A 23,331-nucleotide genomic window follows, 5' to 3' on the forward strand; every position below is an offset into this window, starting at 1 on the left:
AAATACCCATCATGCTTTGCTTCTCTTATACACAATAAGAGCCAAGTCAAGCTGCCTTATTATTTTCCACAGGGTCAATGCCATTACAGTATTATGGTAGTCAAGCTCAGGTGAAGGAAGAGTCTGTTCCAACAGGACTCTGCTCTCTCCCACATGGTCCTCATGACCAAAAGAATAGCTGGCAGAGAGTTTGCATGATCATGTGACCCCAACATATGGTCCCCTAGTTCACCCATTTTGAACCCCCTACTACAATATCTGGGAAGTCATCAGAGAGACCAGCAACCCAGAGTAAGAAGGATTTGTCAGAGACTACTGTTACAGGTGTAGGGTGCATGGGTGGAAACCACTTGACCTGTTTTGCCTTCAATTGTCACAGTGGGGCCATCATTGGGGATGAGGGTGACTGTTGAACAGCAATTTGGAAATCACAAAAAGAATATTGATTGACCTAGCTTTTCTTCTATCTTTAATTTAACAGGCTACACAAGAATAAAGAGTAAAAACAAAACAATTAGCATAAATCAATAGATTGAAATATAGTTACACAAAGTTAATGTCATTTGTTTCCATGTTAACATGAATTACATGAATATGTTATTGGGGCATTATTTTACAGCTAGATATTTACTTCTTCTTTAACCTTCTTTTTTTTTTTTCAAGTAAGGGATTTCTCATTTCATGCCTTTGAAGTTTAAAGCCAGCAAATGATTTTTCACAAGCAAACAATGTAACTGCTTGTAGCGCGTGATTTTTGGAGACGTGTAAATGCAAGGGCAAATGTAAACAAGTACACAGACACACATGCACATATACGCACACACAACAGATTTCTTTCAGTTTTTGCCTATTAAATCCATTTACAAGGCTTTGACTATAGTTAAATATAAGTTTATTCCTAAATAAGCATAAAAGTTTAAAATAACAAAAAAACTGCAAATATTTTTTCATCAAACTTAAGAAAACCATGTATGACCTTCTGTTATGACTAACAATACAATAAAATCGTAAGCAGATCTAACAGCTAATTCATTCAAGAACCAGTGCTTGCAACATATTCATTCATTCTGTAACCCAATTAAATAAAAAGAAACAACTTTGTCAGAATACATTAGGAAGCTTAAGAGAAAAAAAAATTAATTGCAATATTATATGGAATTTAGATTGCAGAGTTAAAGTGCCTAAAAACCTCACATATACCATATGTGCTATGTACATTGGAAGCATTTGAGAGCCAGTTTCCTAATATTCTTCTATTAAAAAACATTCTGAACAGATTATGAACAACATGCATAGAAGTTTTTAAACCTTTCCAAACTCAAGTTTCCTAAATTTTAGCTTATATAGCGGTTTTAGTTCTTCCTTTTCTTATTTTCCCTTTTCAGTTTATCTCTTTATGCATTACATATATTATAAAATGATTTCAGGAACATTATATATCTAAGTATCTGTATTAAACAAATGTGTAATGTTTTACAATGAATAATATTACATCGATAATATGTTTTAGATTCTAATTGTCGTGCATTCTTTTGAATAAAAGACATTTCTATTACATAATATCGGTCTTTATGGCGTAATGAAAAGAGATAACATTATCCATACGTAAAAAGACGGAATTCATTCATTGTGAATAACATTGTGGCAAATAGGATTTAAAAAATAATGACAGTTTGAAAGGTAGGACAATCTCCTTTACGTAAACAAAAATAACATTAAAATACTATGACAACAATATTTTGTTTTTGTAATTGATCTAAATATAATTTTGAAATATTTCAACATTCAGTTTAGTATCTATTTCAAAAGCTTAAACATTTAATTTGTTTTGGAAAGCAGCAATTTTATTGAGTTGCTTTATTTATACTATCATTTATATTTTCATAAAAACATTGGTTCAATATCTCTTGTGGAAAAAAAAAACCCATAGTATTAATGTACAATTAGAAATGAAATTTATTGTAATTATTCAAACCATGATTTTATATTATTCTTGTAAATCAGAACTAGGTTTAGACTTTTTTTTCCCTGCCTTTAACCCTCCAACGCGGAGTATAGGCCACTTATAATTAAAATATGTCGCATAATTTTTCGCTTCTGTACTTATACTCTGCCATGAATGTCCCCCTTTCTCTAGTTCCTTTTGTGTTGATCTCCACCATGAGTTCTTAGGCCTACCTCTCTTTTTATATCCATCCGGTTTCCACTCTAAAGCATTTACGCTACATTTGGTGTGTCTTTTCTAATTGCGCTACCAATCCACTTCCAATTTTTCTTAGATATTCGCTCCCTAATCGAAACTTGATTTGTTCTTTGCCATAGCTCCATATTGCTTATGTGTTTGGGCCATCTAATCTTAAGTATACTATGCAAGCATCTGTTGATGAATGATTGTATTTGCTTATTTGACTTAACTGTTGTTCGCCATGTCTCAGCCCCATACAATAACACTGCTTTTACGTTAGTGTTAAAAATTCTTATTTTGTTCTTTATTGAAATTACACTTGCGCTCCATACTTTTTTTAACAGGTGAAAAGCAGTCCTTGCCTTACTTATTCTAGACTTATGTTAAAATAAAATTAAGCATTGTAATATATTCTTCCTAGTATGTTTTCATTATCTAGCTAATATTAAACCTTTTTGATACCAACCAATTTGAGCCCCTTCTTGGTTCTATGATATAAACTTCAGGTTTCAAAGTGGCCTGCATTTAAACTTACCATCAAGATTTCACATAATTTTACATTTCAAACATCAGCTTAATAATGCCAAAGTTATTTTATTAAATTCTTCATTATCTTTAAAACCAATTAAAACAACAAGTGCAATTTAAAAGAAACAGAGTAACAAAATGGTTAAATATGTAATAAAATAAAATTATTTTCACACATTTCACTAAGTATAAATATTTATATTTTATACCATATAACATTTGTTATATTTCTAGTAAGTTAACAGTCTGTTTACATATTTGAGTATTTTTTTTAATAGTTTTTTTTTCACTATTTCCTTTTACTTACTTTTCAATGTTTTCCCCCCAGTTCTTGACATAAGTTATAAATTAGTTGCCTTGCTTACAGATTTTATATATAAGCAATGTTTTCAAATAAGTATCTTATTTTACTATAGTACATTTATATACAGATGGAGAGAGAGAGTGTGTGTGTGTTTGTGTTGAAGAACAGTAAAGTATGGTATAAATATTTGCCAAATAGTGCACAGATAAATCAAAACTTAAATCCCAACTCCTTCATCAGGGCAGGTAGCTCTGGTGTAGGGATCAGCTATAAGAACAATGTCTATCAAGCAGGTAAAAAAAAAAAGTAAGCAAAGAATATCAGGTGTAAGTAATGTACTTATATGGAATACAAATAAGCAAAAGGAATGATGTAGAAGCCCACTTGTCTTTACAGCTGTTTCAGAAATCTATACTAAAGTCACATAATATTGTAGTGTACAAAACAACACAAATTTTTTTGGGATCCGTGTGGTGAAATCATGTTATCCTCATCAGAAGATTCTGGCTATAAAAATTCATGTTATTCTATTCACCTATGATACTATAGGACTTTATCACATGGTTATGGCAACAGTCATAGTTTGCCCAAAACAGCTGTACAGATAAGACTATCACATTATTCCTTTTGTTTATTTGTATTCCTTGTAAGTGCATTCATTATGCCAACTTTTGTTTATTAACTTTTTTTACACACACACATTTAATCCCTGCTTTTTCACACTAGCATGAGTTTGCATGAAGACATATCTCAGGCATTGTTGTTTTTATTTGTTTGTTGTTGGTCCTCCGTTTGCAAACCCTGACCTGTTTTTCAAGTAAGGGATCTTTTGTTTCACAGGTCTTTGAAAATCCAGAACAGCCTATCATAATGCCAACAAGGAATGTAAACATTATTCATCATTTTGCACTCTACACATATGATGAGCTTCCTACAGTTTCCCTCTCCCAAACTTACAAAGTAATTGGAAGAGGCAATCAGACATTATAAGATGGGATGCTACTTGGATGAGATGCAATTACTAACAAAAATGTGTATGAGTATTTATATATCATTAAATTGCTATATAGATGAATAGAAAATAAGTTATGGATGATAAAGATTAAATCAAAGTTATATTATAACTAGGAATTGGTAAACAAGTCTAATAAGAAAAATGTCAAAGCTACATGATAAAATCGTCATCAGTTAATATTTGTCTCCATGCTAGCAGGGATTGGACAGTATGGGTGCACCATGCACCAGTTGTCTGTTTTGGCATGGTTTTTATGGCTGGATGCCCTTCCTAATGTCGACCACTTTACAGAGTGGCATTAGGAAGGGCATCTAGCTGTAGCATATAAAAATGTTTAAAATGTATAACAAGATAGGAGAACGATAATGATACGGCTGGAAGAGGAGATACAAAAGACACACATTATAAGAAGAGTCACCTTGCATTAATCCTTTTGATAACAACCTGCTTGAGACCATCTCAAGTTCTAAGATACAAATTCTCTGCTTTAAAGCGATCTAAATTAAAACCTCCCACCAAAATGTCATATTAATTTATGCTCCAAGTCCCAGCTTAATAATAACAAAGCTTATTTTTAAAATTATTTATTATTTTCCAAATTTATTGAAATAAAAGTAACATTTTAAGAGAAATAAGGAAGCAAATTGATTATAAACGTAAAATATTTTTTTTAGATATGAATATAATTAAAAGTTTAAAAAAATCAATAATATTCAAAAGCAAGAGATTGGCTTTAACTATCAGAAAAAGGAATAACTAATAATACCAAAGTAAATAAATGTAATAATTATGTATGTAACCTTAAATTTTAATCGTTATTAGTAATATTAATTTGTAGTAATATTCTAGAGGTGGATATATATTAAGCTGTTCACCATTATCTTTTGTCTCTCTTCAGTTTCCAATTAATCATTACCGACAATTCTGTTTAACTTTCCAAATAATATGGACCTTTCTTAATCTTGAAATCAATTCACATATTCTTTATATAATGTTGTGCATGTGTATGCATTTATGCAAATATATATATATATATATATATATATATATATATATATATATATATGCATGAAGACAAAACCCATATATGTATAAATGTATTTATGTGTGTATGTACAAAAATTAGATATAGATACATGAAGCAAAATAAATTATACCCATTGCAAGTCTATGTAATGATACAAAAAAAAAATAAACACACAGCTGCATATATAATTGAAACATAATGGATAGGGAGATTACCGACAAATAATTAGAAATGGAAGGTGAGATTCTAAAGAAGGAAAAGAAATTATCCATTTCAGAAAAATCATTGGTTTAAAATATTTCAGAGTTCTAAGTGACTATATCTTCAAAGAAGGACTAGTTAAGAGTGTCTTTAGGGTAATTGGTATTAGGAAAAAAGGATTCTATATAACTCAGGAGTGCATATATTGCATGGCTTATTATCATAAGTGTATATCATACAGTGTGTGAAAGAACTTTCTAAATGATTTTGAAAAGGAATAAGAATTTAGAGACTAAATATGTGATGATAATGAAGTGACTGCTCACATATTAGAGTTATAAAATAAATGTGTGTTAACTATTTTTAAGGAGTTGGTAGTTAAGACAATAAGACAGAGAGGAAAAATCGGTTTTGACTAAAGTTCAAGCAATTTCCTGGAGAAGGTAAGTAATAATATTTGTAAATTTTTAGCTGTGAGAATTTTGTTGATCTTGTCGACTTTAAGACAACTAATATTCTGGATTGCAATGCAATGCATTAGCGAGAATCATCATCATCATTGTCATTTAACGTCCGCTTTCCATGCTAGCATGGGTTGGACGATTTTGACTGAGGGCTGGCAAACCAGATGGCTGCACCAGGCTCCAATCTTGATTTGGCAGAGTTTCTACAGCTGGATGCCCTTCCTAATGCCAACCACTCTGAGAGTGTAGTGGGTGCTGATCTATGATGCTGATTTCTTGCTTTGGGTAAGAACAATACTATAGGATAGAGATACTAAACGGGCAGTCACATGACTTAAATGAAAGTTGGACAAATTAAAACTATTTAAAATGAGGGAATATCTCAATAATTATTTAAAAATATTTAACTGAGGAATGAAATTTTTTTATATCTTTATGCTAATCACTTTATATTACACTATACTTAGGATTATAAAAAATCTTAGCAGAAATAGGACTATTCCAAAGAATCCAACCCCAGATGATGTGCATTACAATAATTCCACATGTGTCTAAATCACCTTTAATATTATATTAAAACTCACGTTTATCATGAATAATTAATTTATATCAATTAATCACAGATTAATGCTGATCAAAATTACTTTAACCCTTTAGTGTTTAAACTGGCCATATCCGGCCCAGATATTCCACATGTTTTATATTCAAACTGGCCAAATCTAGCCTCTCACACCTAACCTACATTGACATTCTAAAAATAAACAATCACATCATTGAAACCTCAAAGCTATAAGATAATGCTTGATTAATTCAAAACAATTTGAGTGGAAAAGTATTAGATTTAACAGAGTAATCTGAACACTAAAGGGTTAATACTTACTTTAATAAAAATATGAATAAAATAATAAAATACGTCAATCTCTGCTCAGTAATCTGGCTTTGTCACATTGAATAAAATAAATAAATCTCTATTGAAACAGTCTGGTTTTGTCATATTGGTGATAGCAGTATTATGTAAGTAAATTCTATTGTAAATAAAGAACCTATTATAAATAAGAATTTCAATAGCCACAACTCAACTATTTACATACAAATACACTATATTTACATATATAGTTCTTTTAAGCAGTAATTCAACAGTGAACAATAGTTAATGAATTAATATGTTTTATAAATATTATATAACATAAAAGCAATTTATTTCATAGAAAATATTAATTTACAATATTAAATTAATATTTTCTATAAACAGCAAATAACTGTTTATAAAACAGAATGCTATACTCTAGTATTCTTTTAAAATCGATTGTTAATTAAAACTGAGTAGTAAACACTATACAGCTAGTTTTATTTAGATTAATCTTCACTGAATCTTAGGTAAAGACTTAATAATATATATTAGAAAGTAAAAAAATTGAAAGTTCTATTCTTTATGGGAGTGCAAAATGTTTAGTTCATGTGTAAAAAGGTCTTGTTCATGTGCAGTATAATTAGTAGGTGGTGTAATTAATAAATTAATATGATCTGCCAGCATCCTTCTTTTTAAATACATTATTAATCAAACCTATTTTTCTCTTAATTAGTGGCTAAATAAAAAAAAAAATTATGTAATCAGGGGTTACATAGAATAACCTTCACTCTTAAAAGACTATATATATATATATATATGTGTGTGTGTGTGTATCCTTCTTTTTAAATACATTATTAATTAAACCTATTTTTCTCTTAATTAATGGCTAAATGAAAAAATTTATGAAATCAGGGGTTACATAGAATATCCTTCACTCTTAAAAGACTATATATATATATATATATATATAATATATATATATATATATGTGTGTGTGTGTGTGTGTGTGTGTGTGTGTGTGCGTGCGTGCATTATATATATATGTGTGTGTAATGCTTTTACACACACATACAAGTACTTATCTCTGTCTCTGTCTCTCTCTATCTCTTTCTATCTATCTATCTGTGTGTGTATATATATATATATATATATATACTTACATCATTATAATTTTTAGCATCCATTTTTCTATACTTGCCTAACTCAGGCGGAATTCATTAAGACAAATTTTTAACAATCAGGTACCCTTCTTGTTGCTAACTCTCATCTGTTTTACAAGCAAAAGTAATATTTTTGGAACTGAAGGATGCCACTTGTATGGTGGTGACACTCATTTACAGCTTTCATGCAATGTAAAGACAAGAAGGTGTACACACGCATGTGCACACACACACACAAAATAGGCTTTTTATCAGGCATTTCAGTTTCCATCTACCAAATCCACTCACAAGTCTTTGAGTAGTCTAGGGCTATGGTAGACAATACTTGCCTAAGGTGCTTTGCAGTGGGTCTAGGTTTGAAACTAGTGATTCAGAAGCAAACTTCTTAACCATACAGCCATGTTTAGCACAAGTTAACAGGACACAAAAATACAAATATACAAATTAATATTCCAAAAAAAAAAAAGAAAAAAAAAGAAATAAACATTGTGGTAATTATCACAGGAGTGTAAGATATGTCTAGTTATAAATCTGAAAGAGAAGTCTAGTTCATTGGCTGGATAAGCAGTTAGTGGTGCAATTAGAAAACATATAATATATTAACCACCAAGGCAGAAGCATGGTTGTTAATGTAAGTATGTTTTATATATTGTGAAGCAATTCTTTCCAAATTCTCATAAAGCAGAATCTTGGCATCTGCAGTACACAAGTCACATGATGTTTTATTTCCAATGTAAGATTTTCTCTTAGCCAGTACACTCCATTCAAAACCATAATGGGTGTTTGTGACTCTAAGATGACATAAGTATCTGAATTTTTTTTTAGTGGGGTTCCTGAATGGATCTATGTGTTGGTAGTATCTGAATATGAATTTAGTTGTGGTACAACCAATCCATGCTTTATAGCAAGTACTAGTTTTAACCTGACAGTTATACACTATTTCCTTACCTAAGCAGTTGTGAAATTGCAGTTAGTATTATTACTTGAACTACTTGAATTTAATTTAGCTGTGTTGAATCATGTAATATTCTAAGTTACATAGTAAATAGGATAGTTTTACAATTTATATTGAAAATTTTATAGTATTTGTGCTGATGGGTAGTGGAGAAAATACTTAACTAAGCAAAAACATTTTAGCTACAGTATGGAACAACTGCATAATTATGAGGATTACATTAGAATGATTTCCGCACAGGTTTCTATTAATCCGAATTACAGAGTGAGCTATAGGTTATTTTCTCCTAAAATCTTTTTAACAAGACACTCTTGTAATATGGGGGAAATAGTTGTTAAAAATTTGCTTATTAGCATAAAGGTATTCTAAGAAATATGCCCTTAACTAAATACTTGGTTATACCATTTGTTAAGATAAATGACAAGTGTTTCTATGCTGAGTGTACAAAGAAATACTCTGCTAAAAACACAATGAGCCAGAAACCAAAGTAAACCTGAGTTCAATGGCAGCTGGTACTCCGAAGTTACTATCAACCTTTCCTTGTAAAAATTAATAACACACACACAAAAATAAATATGCATAATGAACCAGAAAAAAACAAACAAACAAAATAAACGTATTTAGAATTCTGGAAAAAGGTAATCAATTCTTCTCAACCCAAGTGGATAAATCTTTCATCTTTATATATGATGATAGCAAAGAAGAATATAAAAAACTTGACAACAGAAATTTCCTACCTAAAAATTACATTGAAAAATCAATCCATCACAAATTTTTACTTAATATATCTCATCAGCTACAAACTTTTGCTTTCAACAAAATAAAGAAACTTTGTATTTGTGATAAGAAAATATTGTTGTCTACACAAGAAGATAATTTTCTTAACATTTCACAATATGTCTTAGCCCTGCTCGAAATACACACCTGAATTTCAGCACAAAATTTCACCTTAACCCTTTAGTATTCAGATTTCTCTATCAAATGCTTTGAATTAATTATGCATTATGTTGCTGTTCTGAGATTTTGGTGATGTGATTGCTTATTTTTAGAATAATTGTAGTGTAGGTGTAAGAGATCAGAATCTAGCAAATTTGAACATAAAACAGGTAGAATATTTTGACCAAATATGGGCTGCTTAAATGCTAAAGGGCTAAATAAAAATATCACCAAAAACAGAAAGTTGAACAGGAATTACTTTATCATTCTATCAAGACTCTTAGCAATAAGGCACAATAACAATCAATGACAACCTGTGAGACTTATTCAGGTGTAAAAGCAATAAATCAGGATGTAAAGGCAATAACAAAAATGCACTTAACAAGAATCATAATCATAGGCGCAGGAGTGGCTGAGTGGTAAGAAGCTTCATTACCAACCACATGGTTCCAGGTTCAGTCCCACTGCGTGGCACCTTGGACAAGTATCTTCTACTATAGCCTTGGGCCGACCAAAACTTGTGAGTGGATTTGGTAGATGGAAACTTAAAGAAAGCCTGTCGTATATATGTATGTGTGTGTATATGTTTGTGTGTCTGTGTTTGTCCTCCCAACATTGCTTGACAACCGATGCTGGTGTGTTTACGTCCCTGTAACTTAGCGGTTCGGCAAAAAGCGACCGATAGAATAAGTACTAGGCTTACAAAGAATAAGTCCTGGGGTCGATTTGCTCAACTAAGGGCACTGCTCCAGCATGGCCACAGTCAAATGACTGAGATAAGTAAAAGAGTACCTCTATAAGATCTGAGAAATAATGATAAAATTGTAATATGTAAAAGTGATAGGAGTAATCTGTTATGAAGAACAAAGACAAATCCATAAGAAACCTAAGCAACACTAAGAAAGACACCAGGGCACAACTAAAAATTAAACTCAATAATGCTTACATAGGATCTACTGTGTCCCAATATCTAGGAAGGATTAGCCCCACAATCATCATAAAGTCTCACAAATAAAATAAACCCTTCACCCTGTAATCTCCAAAATCAACATACTTACACATAAAATTGCTACGTAACAAGATAACACAAAGAAATTTATGCCACAAGGATGCATAATATACACACACCAAATTAATTCATAAAAATTTTACAGGAAACTTACAAAGTTGAAACATTCCTACTGTGGATGCTGGTAATCTTTTTACCAATATTCTGCTAATGGAAACTATAACTATAGGACATACACAACCTATAATAAAACCTTGAAATAAACCAAGAAACATCCTTAACCCTTTTGTTACTGTATTTATTTTGAGATGCTCTGTGTTTCTTTCAATTACTTTAAATATAACAAAGAATTTAGTAAAATAACTTAATTATCATTTAGCTAGTGTTAGGAACATAAATTGTGACTAAGGTTTGGTGGAAGATTTTAATTCAAACTTATGAAAACAAGACATTTGTACTCAGAGTCAGGGCTGGGTTGGTAACGAAAGGGTTAAAAAGTTTGTGTTTGCCAACAAAAGCAAGGTTCTCTTTTGCTGTCCACAAGGCCACCTATTCACAAAGAGGGACGGAGTGGTTATGGATTATCCACTCGGTCCACAATTCAGCATTTAATATTGTTAACATAGTCCAGATAACTGAAGTAATATACAAATGTCATCATAAACATGAAAGCTGAAATCACAGCTCAAGCTGTCACATCTGACATACACACACACATGTGACATTCTCACTGACTGACCATGTCTTTACAACATGGAGCTACTGCAGTATATTATCTTAAATGTAAACATTCAAATTATAAGAAAACTGAAAGGAATATTTTCAAAGAACATCCGAGCGGTAAACTTGATCTGTCGAATGGTTTAACACCATCACCTGGTTCTGGAGTACATTTCGTGGAGTCCACTCTGTTGCTAGCATTCAAACCAGGTTTCCAGTTTGAGGATAATTTCCTCTCACCAGTGTCAGAGGTCCTGCAATAGAGTCTTGGACACCACTCATCATTCTATGACTAAGCCGTTAAGATAGAAAAAAAAATTCAAGCCCTTAGATTTTTGCATTTCAGATTTATCGCAAGTATCTCATGAACAGCACATAAAAGGTTACAGAGTGGTCCAATGGAAATTTTTAATTATACAAAGTGCATAATAATTTTTCTACCATAGGTACATGTCTGGAAGTTTTGGGGGAGTCAGTTACATTGAACCCAGTGCTTATCTCGAAAGGATGAAAGGCAAAGTCAATTTCAGCAGAATTTGAACTCAGAATGTAAAGCCAGATGAAATGTCACTAAGTATAGTATTTGGCATGCTAACAATTCTTATTTCTTTATTGCCCACAAGGGGCTAAACACAGAGAGGACAAACAAGGACAGACAAAGGAATTAAGCTGATTATATCGACCCCAGTGCATAAGTGGTACTTAATTTATCGACCCCGAAAGGATGAAAGGCAAAGTCAGCCTTGGCGGAATTTGAACTCAGAATGCAACGGCAGACAAAATACCGCTAAGCATTTCGCCTGGCGTGCTAACGTTTCTGCCAGCTCGCTGCCTTTGCAAAGTGCATAATATTAACAACAACTATTGTAGGGCTTTACCTAAAAAACACAAACTAAATTCAGAATGGACAACACCAATATGGATATTAAATTCTCACTTCTGGCACTACAGAGAAAATGCTGTAGATCTTAATACTATCAATGATTATTTACTGATTAAACTAGCCATAATTAAACTAGCTGATTGTACTCATTAAACTAGCCATAATATAATCATGCAGTCATCAACCTTTTACTTGTTTCAGTCATTGGACTGCAGCCATGCTGAGGCATCACGTTGAAGAATTTTTTAGTCACTTCAAATGGAAATTGTAGTTGTGATACTCGTGCCGGTGGCACATAAAAAGCACCATCTGAATGTGGTCGATGCCAGTGCCACCTTGACTGGCTTCCATGCCGGTGGCACGTAAAAAGCACCCACTACACTTACGGAGTGGTCGACGTTAGGAAGTGCATCCAGCTGTAGAAACACTGCCAGACCAGACTGGAGCCTGGTGCAGCCTCCTGGCTTCCCAGACCCTGGCCAAACCGTCCAACCCATGCTAGCATGGAAAACGGACATTAAATGATGATGATGATGATGATGATGAAATGAGCTGTTCTCCCCACCAAACATTTTTTTTGAAGCCTAGCATTCATTCTATTAGTCTCTTTTGCTGATCTGTTAACTTACATGGATGTAAAGTCACCAATAACAATTGTTAAGCAGTGATGAGGAACAGACACAGATACAAAGACACACACATTGATATATAAGCAGCACACTTCTTTTAGTTTCTGTCTACCAAGTCTACTCACAAGGGTTTGGTCAGCCCAAAGCTGTAGTAGAAGACACTTGCCCAATGTGCCATGCAGTGGGACTGAACCTGGAAGCACGTAGTTAGGAAGCAATTATATAGGCAACCTACCGATAACCTGTTCAGGAAATACTTCAAGTGTTCTACAAATTTGATATAAAGCACTAAACATTTTCAAGTAGGCGAGAGAGAGAGAGAGAGAGAGAGAGAGAGAGAGGGGGGACATAAAAAGAAAGAGAGACCCATTCAGCTTGTTGACATTAATTATATGTACATTCAAATGAAACGAATATAAGAAAAAATATGATGCAAATAAGGAGTTACCAATATTTCATACATCTCATATTTATTTATACATATACACATTATTTACATACATACATACAAATTTACACAAACACACATATATACGCCATGATAGATCGTTAGCCACTACACACATTTTTTTCTCTCCTTGTTTTTTCTGTGTACCTTTCTGTAGAAGAGCATAGGCTCGAAACGTAAAAGACTTTTTCTATTCCTGAGCGTTATCGTTAGCCACTACACACATTTTTTTTCTCTCCTTGTTTTTTCTGTGTCCCTTTCTGCAGAAGAGCATAGGCTCGAAATGTAAAAGACTTTTTCTATTCCTGAGCGTTATACTAATACATCTGTTTGTTTTGTACACCACCTGTCTTCGTCTTTTGTTTTTTTTCATAAACTCTCCCAATACACTTAGCAGCTTGTTAAATCTAAATAACAGGAATATATCTGCAACTAATGAAAGAATTTTCTTATAAAAAGTAAATATAATCATATCTTAATAAAAAAAAGTAAATTAAGTCTATTAAAAATAAAAAAAAAAAAAAAAGAAATTTACTTACAATGGTCGATGAGAAGGTCCTCTGTGTGATAAGAGCTTAAATTCAACAGGTAAATGGCGCTGTTGAGCATATTCCATCAATGCACTTACAGGATTTTTGTTAAGGGCAGCAAAACTCTCTGAAGTGATCTGCAGATTTGGTGCCAGTGAGTCAATACCAGCCTTGTCAGCTCCTTTCTCAGCCGCTTTGTCGGCCAACGCCTGCGCTACTGCTGCTGCCTTGATTTCAGCTAAAGTTGGAGTTTTAGTTTCAGTAGTTTCACTTGAAGAGGAAATGGATGTATTCTTAAGAAGATCTTGGATATTATCAACTGAATTCTTTTTATTATTTGAGTTGTTAACAGTGGAATTTGAATTAGACTGAGATGAAGATTGATTATTTGAAGCATTTTGCTTTGGACTGTTGGCCCTTTGTTTTGAGCTCGAAGCAGATTTGGAATTAGAAGATCCTTGCTTAGAGCCTGAGGAACCTTTTGACCCAGAGCCTTTAGAATTTGAAGCAGTTTGTTTTGAAGATGACGTCTGCTTAGAACTTCCAGCAGACTGTTTAGAACTTGAATTACTTTGCTTGGGACTTGGAGCAAATGATGTAGTCGATGACGTTGAAGTGGAATTCGTAGCTGGTGCCCTTGAGCTTTCTATCAGTGTGGTGCTATTGTTCCACCTAGAATTCTTTGACGTTGAGGACGACAAGGATGCTGACGAAGATGATGACGACTGGTTGAATTCCTTAGAAGAATTGCTTGAATTAGATACAGCAACATCTCCTTTAAAGACCGGATCTTTTGCAAGGAGCTCATGAGGGGAAGGAGGTAGATGAGAATTTCTACTCGCCTGATTTGATGCTGATTTCTGTTCGTTTGAAGACCCAGGTTGTTTTTGGGAATTATTATTTTGGTAATAAGCACTTTTCATGTTGCTAGAGCTGATGCCATTGTCCGCCAGTAGAACATGTGGAGGCGCAGGAGGTTGCCGATTTCCACTAGAAAACTGACGAGACATGGCAGAGTTCACAGATGAAGAACTTTTTCCAGCAGGGATTTCAGTTTCGTAACTGGCTGCGTTCTTTGCCATAATATAAATATCTTCACCAATAGTGGTGACTATTTTCTTTTTACATAAACTATGCAAATGCTTTTGAGTTTCTTCGAGAGAAAGGCCTGTATGTTTAGCTATTTCACGTGATTTAGCAGAACCATTCATGGTTTTATCAAGGAAGGATATGATTTTAGCATGTGGGTCATGCGGGTCAGAATTGCAAGCCTTTATATTTGAGTTCCGTTTGGGAGAGATTTGATCGTGGGGCGAATGGTCCTTCGAGTCTTTCTTCAAGGAACTCAGGTGTACGCGAGACATATCCGGACCCTCTCGGTCCATCTGATGGTAACAAACAGGCATATCTCCAAAAGAATGATTTGCATAGTTCATAAAATTACTAGGGTATGATTGATAGTTTCCGTCATAATGTCTTTCACGATCATCCTGCAAGTCTATCTTTTTCTGTTGGATGACCATCCTGTCATTACTTTTTAATGGCATCATGGTACCATTTGAAGAATTTTGCATGTTAAAGTTATCACAATTTCTCCTTCGTGGCTTACCACTTTGTTTAGATTCAGAAGTTACAGGAAAATGTCCTGAATAGCCTTGGCCATATCCACCACTATGTGGATAATTAGCAATTGCTGTTTCCAGGGCCTCACAATCATCTGGGCTGCAACTTTCTGAACGTAATCTATTTGGAGAACTAGTGTTTCCAATAGAGAGAATTTCGGTATCTTTACTACTGTGACTGTAGATGAGAGATTCATTCTTACTTTCTGAGTATATATGAGATGGTGGACAGAAACCATGCCATTCACTTCTATAGGTTGATCGTTTTGAACGCTGGTAATTATTATTGGGAGTCTTCTGTCCTCTATAACTTTCACGGTTATTAGCATAGAAATTTGGTGGTGTTCTTGATACTGGGCCATGCTGATAGATTCCTGGACTACTAGAATAATGAGACTCATTCTGGTTATAATTTGTATGAGATGCAGGTGGATCAGCAATAACCCATGTTGGCGGCTGCATGCCGTGCTTTCTTATCAAACCACGTCTATCCATGCTGTACAAAGTCGGATTCACTTCTTTTCGTGAACGAACACTTACAAGACGTGCCAGTTCCATGGTCTTTACAGGGTGAGTCTTATGGACTAGATAATTCATTATGCGGTCTTCCCACTCGGGATGTACATTCAAATTTGTTTCCTACAGGGAAGAGAGAACAACAAATACATCAGTTATTGCAGGAAAAATAAAACTCAGTGAATATGATAAAGTCTTAGGCAACTAATTAGAAGCTAGATATATTTTTAAAATCTATTTCATATCAAATATAATTCCATTAAACCCATGGAAATATATTCAATTTTTAAGAACTAACAATTACAAATATAAATAACAGCTGTTGTTCATAACATTAAAAAAAATTTGAATTATTTAAAATTTAAATTATATATTTAAATATAAAATAAAAGGAAGAATTTTGGAAAATTTTTAATAAAAATCCTTGTATTTTTATACTGAAATAGAGAACGTATTAATAAAAAAATTAAGAAATATAATCACCAGGTTGCAAAAATATAATCAATAATAGTAAAAAATGTTATTATCAAAGTCAAAAACCATTCAAAACCACGAATAATATAAACCAAAAACATTATTAATAAGTAAATTGTTGACTGAAAACAAGAAAGGGGGGAAAAAAAGCATAGCAGAATTTTTTTGATATCAACAAAATTTTGCTGTTCCAGAGAGTATATAGCAAAAGGAATTTCCAGAACTGCAAGAGGTATACAAATCAATATTCACCAATATTTTATCAACCATTACATATTCACATTGGATTTTTATGATTTAGCTTTTACTAAATATTAGTTTTGATATTTTAATATTTTTGTGTATAGGCATCTTACTTCTAACATTTCAGGGTGTTATTTTAATAATTCAATGAAATATGTTACCATACCCAAACAAACATGGAGTCTATAGTATTTTAAGCAGAGTCCTATATATCTATGTGGCTCAGTGGTTTAAGTGTTGAGACGACAATCATGAGGTTGTGTGTTCGATCTGTGGACCATGCAGTGTGTTGTGTTTTGTTCTTGAGCAAGACACTTTATTTCACATTGCTCCAGTTCATTCAACTGTAGAAATGAGTTGCAATGTCACTGGTGCCAAGCTGTGTTGGCCTTTGCCTTTCTCTTGGATGATGTTAGTGGTATGGAGAGGGGAGACTGGTATGCATGGGCGACTGCTGGTCTTCCACAAAACAACCTTGCCCAGACTTGTGCCTTAACAGTTTAGGCAAGGCAAAGTTGGCTCAGCAGAATTTGGACTCAGAAAGAGAAGATGAAATATCGCTAAGCATTTTTGCTCGGTTTGTTTATGATTTTGTCAGCTCACCGCCTTAACTAAATGAAATAATATAAAACATTTTGAACTTCAGTTGAAAACATCTGAAATCGCAAATAACTCTACTGTTTAATGGTTTGCATTAGATATTGATTATGGTTGATAGTGGCTGTAGTTTTGGCACATTTTATAAACAGATAAATATAATCAAAATAAAAATAAATATAAAAATGGGATAACAAGTTGGTAATATAACCAATGTGACATCTAGTGGTTAATAAAACTGATTGATAAATGTTATCAATCCACAATAAAAGGATTAAAAAGAAACTTAAAAGAGTTAAGATATTGTATTAATGTGTAAAGATGTTTATAATGCTTTCATCATACATCCTAACCATCAGAATGGATTTCATAGAGTCAGAATTGTTAAAGACTTATTTATCCTGCACCACACCATAGTGATCTCTCACTCTTGAGAATTTTGGTAAAAGTAATGTTGCAAAGCTTTAAACTGTGCCTGGCAAGAGAACCTCTTTGCTATGTTGTACATCTATTGGTGCCGTCCATCTGTCTTCCATGCCAACATGGATCAATTCAGCCCACATTCCATCAACTGTTCAGTATATAAATGTTTGGTTATGCTTGCTCTAATCTACTGCTTTCACTAAATTAATAACCTGCTTGTTGTTAACTCTAACCACACACATTCCTATACAGACGATACCACTCTTAATTCTTCTTTGACATTGTGCACACAAGTCTTATCCAAAAGAATTCGACACTTGCTACTGCTTCTGTGAACTGAAATCTCAAAACATCCTTCAATGAGGACTTAGTGACTTAGTTGTCTAAATCAGAACTACAATACAATCACTACAAATATCAAGGAACAGCCTTGTACTACATTCTCCAAAGACATAAACAACACATAACTAAACTAAAGCCCTCAATATGGCTAAATTTTAAGTCCCACAATGTCTAATGAACTCATGCTGTCTACAAATATATACCAGTGTCAAAACTGCAGCCCAAAGACTAGATTTCCTCTTTAAGGTCAGAAAATGTTAATCTACATGATGGTTGGCAAAGACCCTTCACTGGAATGCTGATTAACAAAGACTTGCTAGAATTCTGCAATCATTAGTTGAAAGATGCATTTTGAACTGGCAAGTTGCATATTGTTTCTTATTTCTTTATTGCCCACAAGGGGCTAAACTTAGAGGAGACAAACAAAGGGATTAAGTCAATCAGATCGATCCCAGTGTGTAACTGGTACTTAATTTATTGACCCCGAAAGGATGAAAGGCAAAGTTGACCTCGGTGGAATTTGAATTCAGAACGTAACGGCGGACGAAATATTTCTTTACTACCCATAAGGGGCTAAACAAGGACAGACAAACGGATTAAGTCAATTATATCGACCCCAGTGCATAATTGGTACTTATTTAATCGACCCCGAAAGGATGAAAGGCAAAGTCAACCTCGGTGGAATTTGAACTCAGAATGTAACGGCGGACGAAATACCTATTTCTTTACTACCCACAAGGGGCTAAACAAGGACAGACAAACGGATTAAGTCAATTATATCGACCCCAGTGCATAACTGGTACTTATTTAATCAACTTCGAAAGGATGAAAGGCAAAGTCGACCTCGGCGGAACTTGAACTCAGAACATAATGGCAGATGAAATACCACTAAGCAGTTTGCCCGGTGTGCTAACGTTTCTGCCAGCTCACTGCCGTTGCATACTGTTTCTATCTAAACTCAACCAATATGTTTGTATTCTTTTCTCTCATCCTCTTTATTGTATCTTGCCTCATTTTATTCCTGTGCTAAACCCTTTCTCCAATCATTCTTCTTCAGAATAGTGAACCTCCGGAACTCCCACCCAGCTGCATTCTTCTAGCAAATATTGACCAACAGAGAATCAAGCTAAACATCAAAATTCTGATGACAAAACCAGAAGTTACTACACACTCAGATTTTAGTTCAAATTCTCATCTAAGCTGCTTTAAATGAAGCACCTTTTTTTTTTAAATGGTTGCAATGTTGAGAATTAACAGTGTTATTAAGAAAAGAGGATGAGATTATAAGAAAGTCTGGGAAATGAAATAAAAGTAAGTAGAAAAATAAAACAGGGTATATATTTTAAATTAAAACAAGAATATTGCATTTAACTGCTGAACTATCTGGTAATTTACAGGAATAACTGAATGAAGGAAAGGACATCTAAAAGTAAAAACTACTACTCCACTAAAAATTATCCCATCCTTGCCAGCATGTAAAATATATGAGTAAAACAGTAAAATGAAAGAAACTAGCAGTAATTATTCAAAGTTAATCTTCAGCAAATCAATGTGGAAAGGATTGTTGCATGGTCCTAACCCTAACCCTATAATCAAAAGCATTCTAGCTGTGACTATAATGTTGTTTTGTATATCATCTCTATATATTTAAAGCTGAAGTTGTCTGTGTATGGCAGGTTTGGTAGCCTTCAACTAACACTATCTCCTCCGAGACCCTGCGGCGCAAGTTGACCAAAATTGAGAGTATGATAGAAGAACACTTGCTCTTCCTTCCATAGAAAAAAAATTCAAATCGGACCAAGCTAAGACCCAAAATTATTTACATCAAAAAGGTGCTTTTTTTCTATGAAAATCCCTATTTTTTACGATTTTTTTTACTGCTGTGTCGCCATTTTTCAGTGTATTTCAACCAGAAAAATGTTCACTTAAAGAGAATAACAAGCTACATAATGCAAAATTTTTACTTTTCAAAAATTCCAATTCTAAAGGGTCGAAACAAACCCGAGCAACACCAGGTTAGTTAATGATATTGTTCGATGTGTCTTTCCTTTTTGAAAATAGTAGGCTATAATTTGAAGGAGATTTGACTGCTGATCTTAGCAAGTCAAGCAACCACAGAGAAATTCCTGTTTTGATTTAATATAAAAAAGGTTAAAGCTCAAGTATAGACAGAGACATATATCGTAATATAAATAAGATAAACTCTAGCCATAGCTATGTAGTTAGAGAGTTCGCTTTGCAACCATGTGTTTCTGGGTTCACTCTCCCAGTATGATGAAATGTATTCCCATTAAGAAATTCACCAGTGTATAAAACAGCTAATAATATTATACCTGACAATTATACACTATTTATGATATGCCTAATGCTAAATAATTGCAATCTTCCAGGATGATTGGACCTTTTGTTTTTCAAAATTTCCCCCATTTATTTTAACCATATATAATTAAACTGAACACAAAGTATGATAAATATAACTAAGTATAAAAACTGCATATATTAAAATTATTTCAAACACGTAGAATCCCTTAGTGAACAGTTAATACAAGGGAAATAATCATTTGTTTATAATATTTGGTGGGATTAGAAGTTTGAATGTGAAACTTAGTAATTTCTTTTTTTTTATAAATGATAGATTAGAAATTGAATTAATATCTAGAAAACTACAAAGAAATTTTAAATCAAAGAACAATTTTTAATTTTATTAATTTTCAGCGATCCCAAAGTACCATTGATTATTGATATCAATAATTTCTCACTAATAGTTTCTATGAAGCTCCTGACGCTACATGTAATAAAGTAATATGTTATATACCTACCTTGAAAATATCATTAAAGTTTAATTATAATTAAAATATTATTAAAGTTTAATTATAATCTGTCTTGATCATAAGACAATATCACAAACAGAATAGACACAGCAAAGAGTCAATTGAAGATGGTTCTTATACAAAATACATTTAATATTTCGAAAACCACATTCACATTCTTTAGAATGCATTAAACTTTGCAGTGATTGGTTTCATAAAATGGTCAACGGTCAGACAGATATTATATATTGCTGAGGACCAATAAAACCAAAACACATCCAGAGCTGTTATGGCTGTGTGGTTAAAAAGCTCACTTTGCAACCACGGGGTTTCGAGTTCAGTCCCACTGCATGGCACCTTGGATAAGTGTCTTCTACTTTAGCTCCAAGATTACCAATGCCTTATAAGTGAATTTGGTAGGTGAAAACTGTGTGGAAGTATGCCTCATGTGTGTGTGTGTGTGTGTGTTTGTCTCCTAATTCTTGACAGCCAGCATTGGTTTGTTTATGTCCCTGTAATTTAGCTGTTCAGTGAAAGAGACCAACAGAATAAGTATCAGATTTAATAAAATACATGCTGGGGTCGATTTATTCAACTAGACCTTTCAAGGTGGTACCCCAACATGGCCACAGTCCAACAACTGAGACAAATAAAAGACATCGATATCTACCAAAGATTAGGCTCATTCCCCTCTGCATGCCATCATTTAATTTTTACTCAATTTAAGTTCAGGAGTTCTCTCAAGAATTTTCAGTAATGCTAATGATTTTTCTTCTCATCACAGGTGTTATTTTAAATTGATTAGAAATTCTTTTGGATTCACTACATTAAGCATGTTAGCCTACACTTTACTACATATTTACATGCAGAAGGTATCCCTGAGAAATTTTCCAATAATAAATAGAGAAAAACCTTCAAGAATTCTTTTAGATTTACTACATTAGATATGTTAGCCTATATTAAACTATATGCTTCCATGCAGTTGATATCTCTAAGAAATTTTCCAATGAAAAAAAAGTTATACGACAGTATATAGACTGATGACGTAGTATATAAAAAAAAATCTATCTAACATTTAACATAAAGAAGATCAAAGCAGTTTTCTTCGTACAGAAGGTCCACTCGCTTTTGTATTTCCTGCAAAGATTTAATTAAATAGACCTTTCCTTTCAATTACTTTAAAATTTCCACAAATATTAAAATCTTAGATCATCATGTGAAATATGGTAGCTAGTCCTAAATCATCTTCATAATTTAACATCCACTTTTCCATGATTGCAGGGGTCAGAATTTGTTGAAGCAGATTTTCTATAGCCAGATGTTTTGCCTGTCTTCAGGGAAGGCAATACTTTCCCATGGCCAAATGTGTTTTTCATAGAAATTTTACAAGTGATGTAGTTTGGAAATGAACATCACTTGTAATTGTTCATTTCTGAACAACATCACTTGTACGACAGTGATGCTTGTTTAAAACCACCACATAATGTTAAGACAACAGTACAACACACACACTTGAAAGACTTATAGCTTTCGTCTTTCAAATCCGCTCACAAGGTTGGCCCAGGATTATAGTAGAAAACACTTGTCCAAAGTGCAGTACAGTAGGGCTTAACATGAGAGCATATGGTTAGAGAGCAAGCTTCTTCACTGCACAGCCACATCTGAGCTTGTAATCAGAAAAGCATACAGCTGTTTCGAAGAACCACACAGAACATTCTTAACATTAGTTTTTAACAGAACAATATTATAGGAATACCAATCGTCACATACACAAGCTACCCAACCCTAAAATGTTTAAGAACTTGTTATTTAACAATAAAATATTTAAGTACCACCATCTGAAGAAGTGCTTTAGATGCTTTGAGGATCACAAAAGAAGGAGCGGAAACAGTTTTGTTTTTGCTTGTGATTTGTTTTCTTTTCCATAGGAATCACAGCAGCTAAATATATCTCACTACTCTTAATTACTATATACATTATTGTTTAACCCTTGGCTAACGCTGTGTAAACCAATGATAAAAGAGTAGCTGTCATATTTCTTTTCAGGCAAGTGTACCTAGGTCCATATTACATTAGTCAATGTGTTCCTCCCTACTTTTAAAGATGGTTAGGTATGACACGAAAGAGAGGCATTGCTATTATTTCTAGCAGGTTAAGTGACCATGTAGATATGGACGAGCGTGTGCTCATTTCTGTTGACTTTAACTATTGGTAGAATCTACTTTTATTACATTTGAATTCATTGGAAACATACTGAATAAAATTAAATTTTTTCATAATTCTCGTCTTGAAAAATAAATCTATATTCTTAAAATTTACATAAAGAGTAAAATGTTAATTTATTCACTAAGAAATTTACATTATATTTGTATATATACCCTTTCACTAAAACTTGATTAAAAAAACTAGTACTAACAATTAGGTTTAATGCCAAGAGTTTACTAATTAAGAAAAAAAAAT

The 23,331-nt window shown here is 33.1% G+C and overlaps 1 protein-coding gene across 4 annotated transcripts in view; it reads right to left on the reverse strand.

Annotated features, from left to right (window-relative positions):
* Positions 1–23,331, reverse strand: part of LOC115211676 (double-stranded RNA-specific adenosine deaminase-like) — a 100,190-nt gene that overhangs the window by 44,572 nt on the left and 32,287 nt on the right. For all 4 annotated transcript variants that reach the window (XM_029780317.2, XM_036503214.1, XM_029780316.2 and 1 more), the window contains one exon: positions 13,854–16,105. In XM_029780317.2, the coding sequence (XP_029636177.1) occupies positions 13,854–16,105 (2,252 nt within the window). The remainder of the gene's footprint in view (positions 1–13,853; positions 16,106–23,331) is intronic.

Source organism: Octopus sinensis, linkage group LG5 (genome assembly GCF_006345805.1).
Source record: "Octopus sinensis linkage group LG5, ASM634580v1, whole genome shotgun sequence".
Classification (NCBI taxonomy): Eukaryota; Metazoa; Mollusca; class Cephalopoda; order Octopoda; family Octopodidae; genus Octopus; species Octopus sinensis.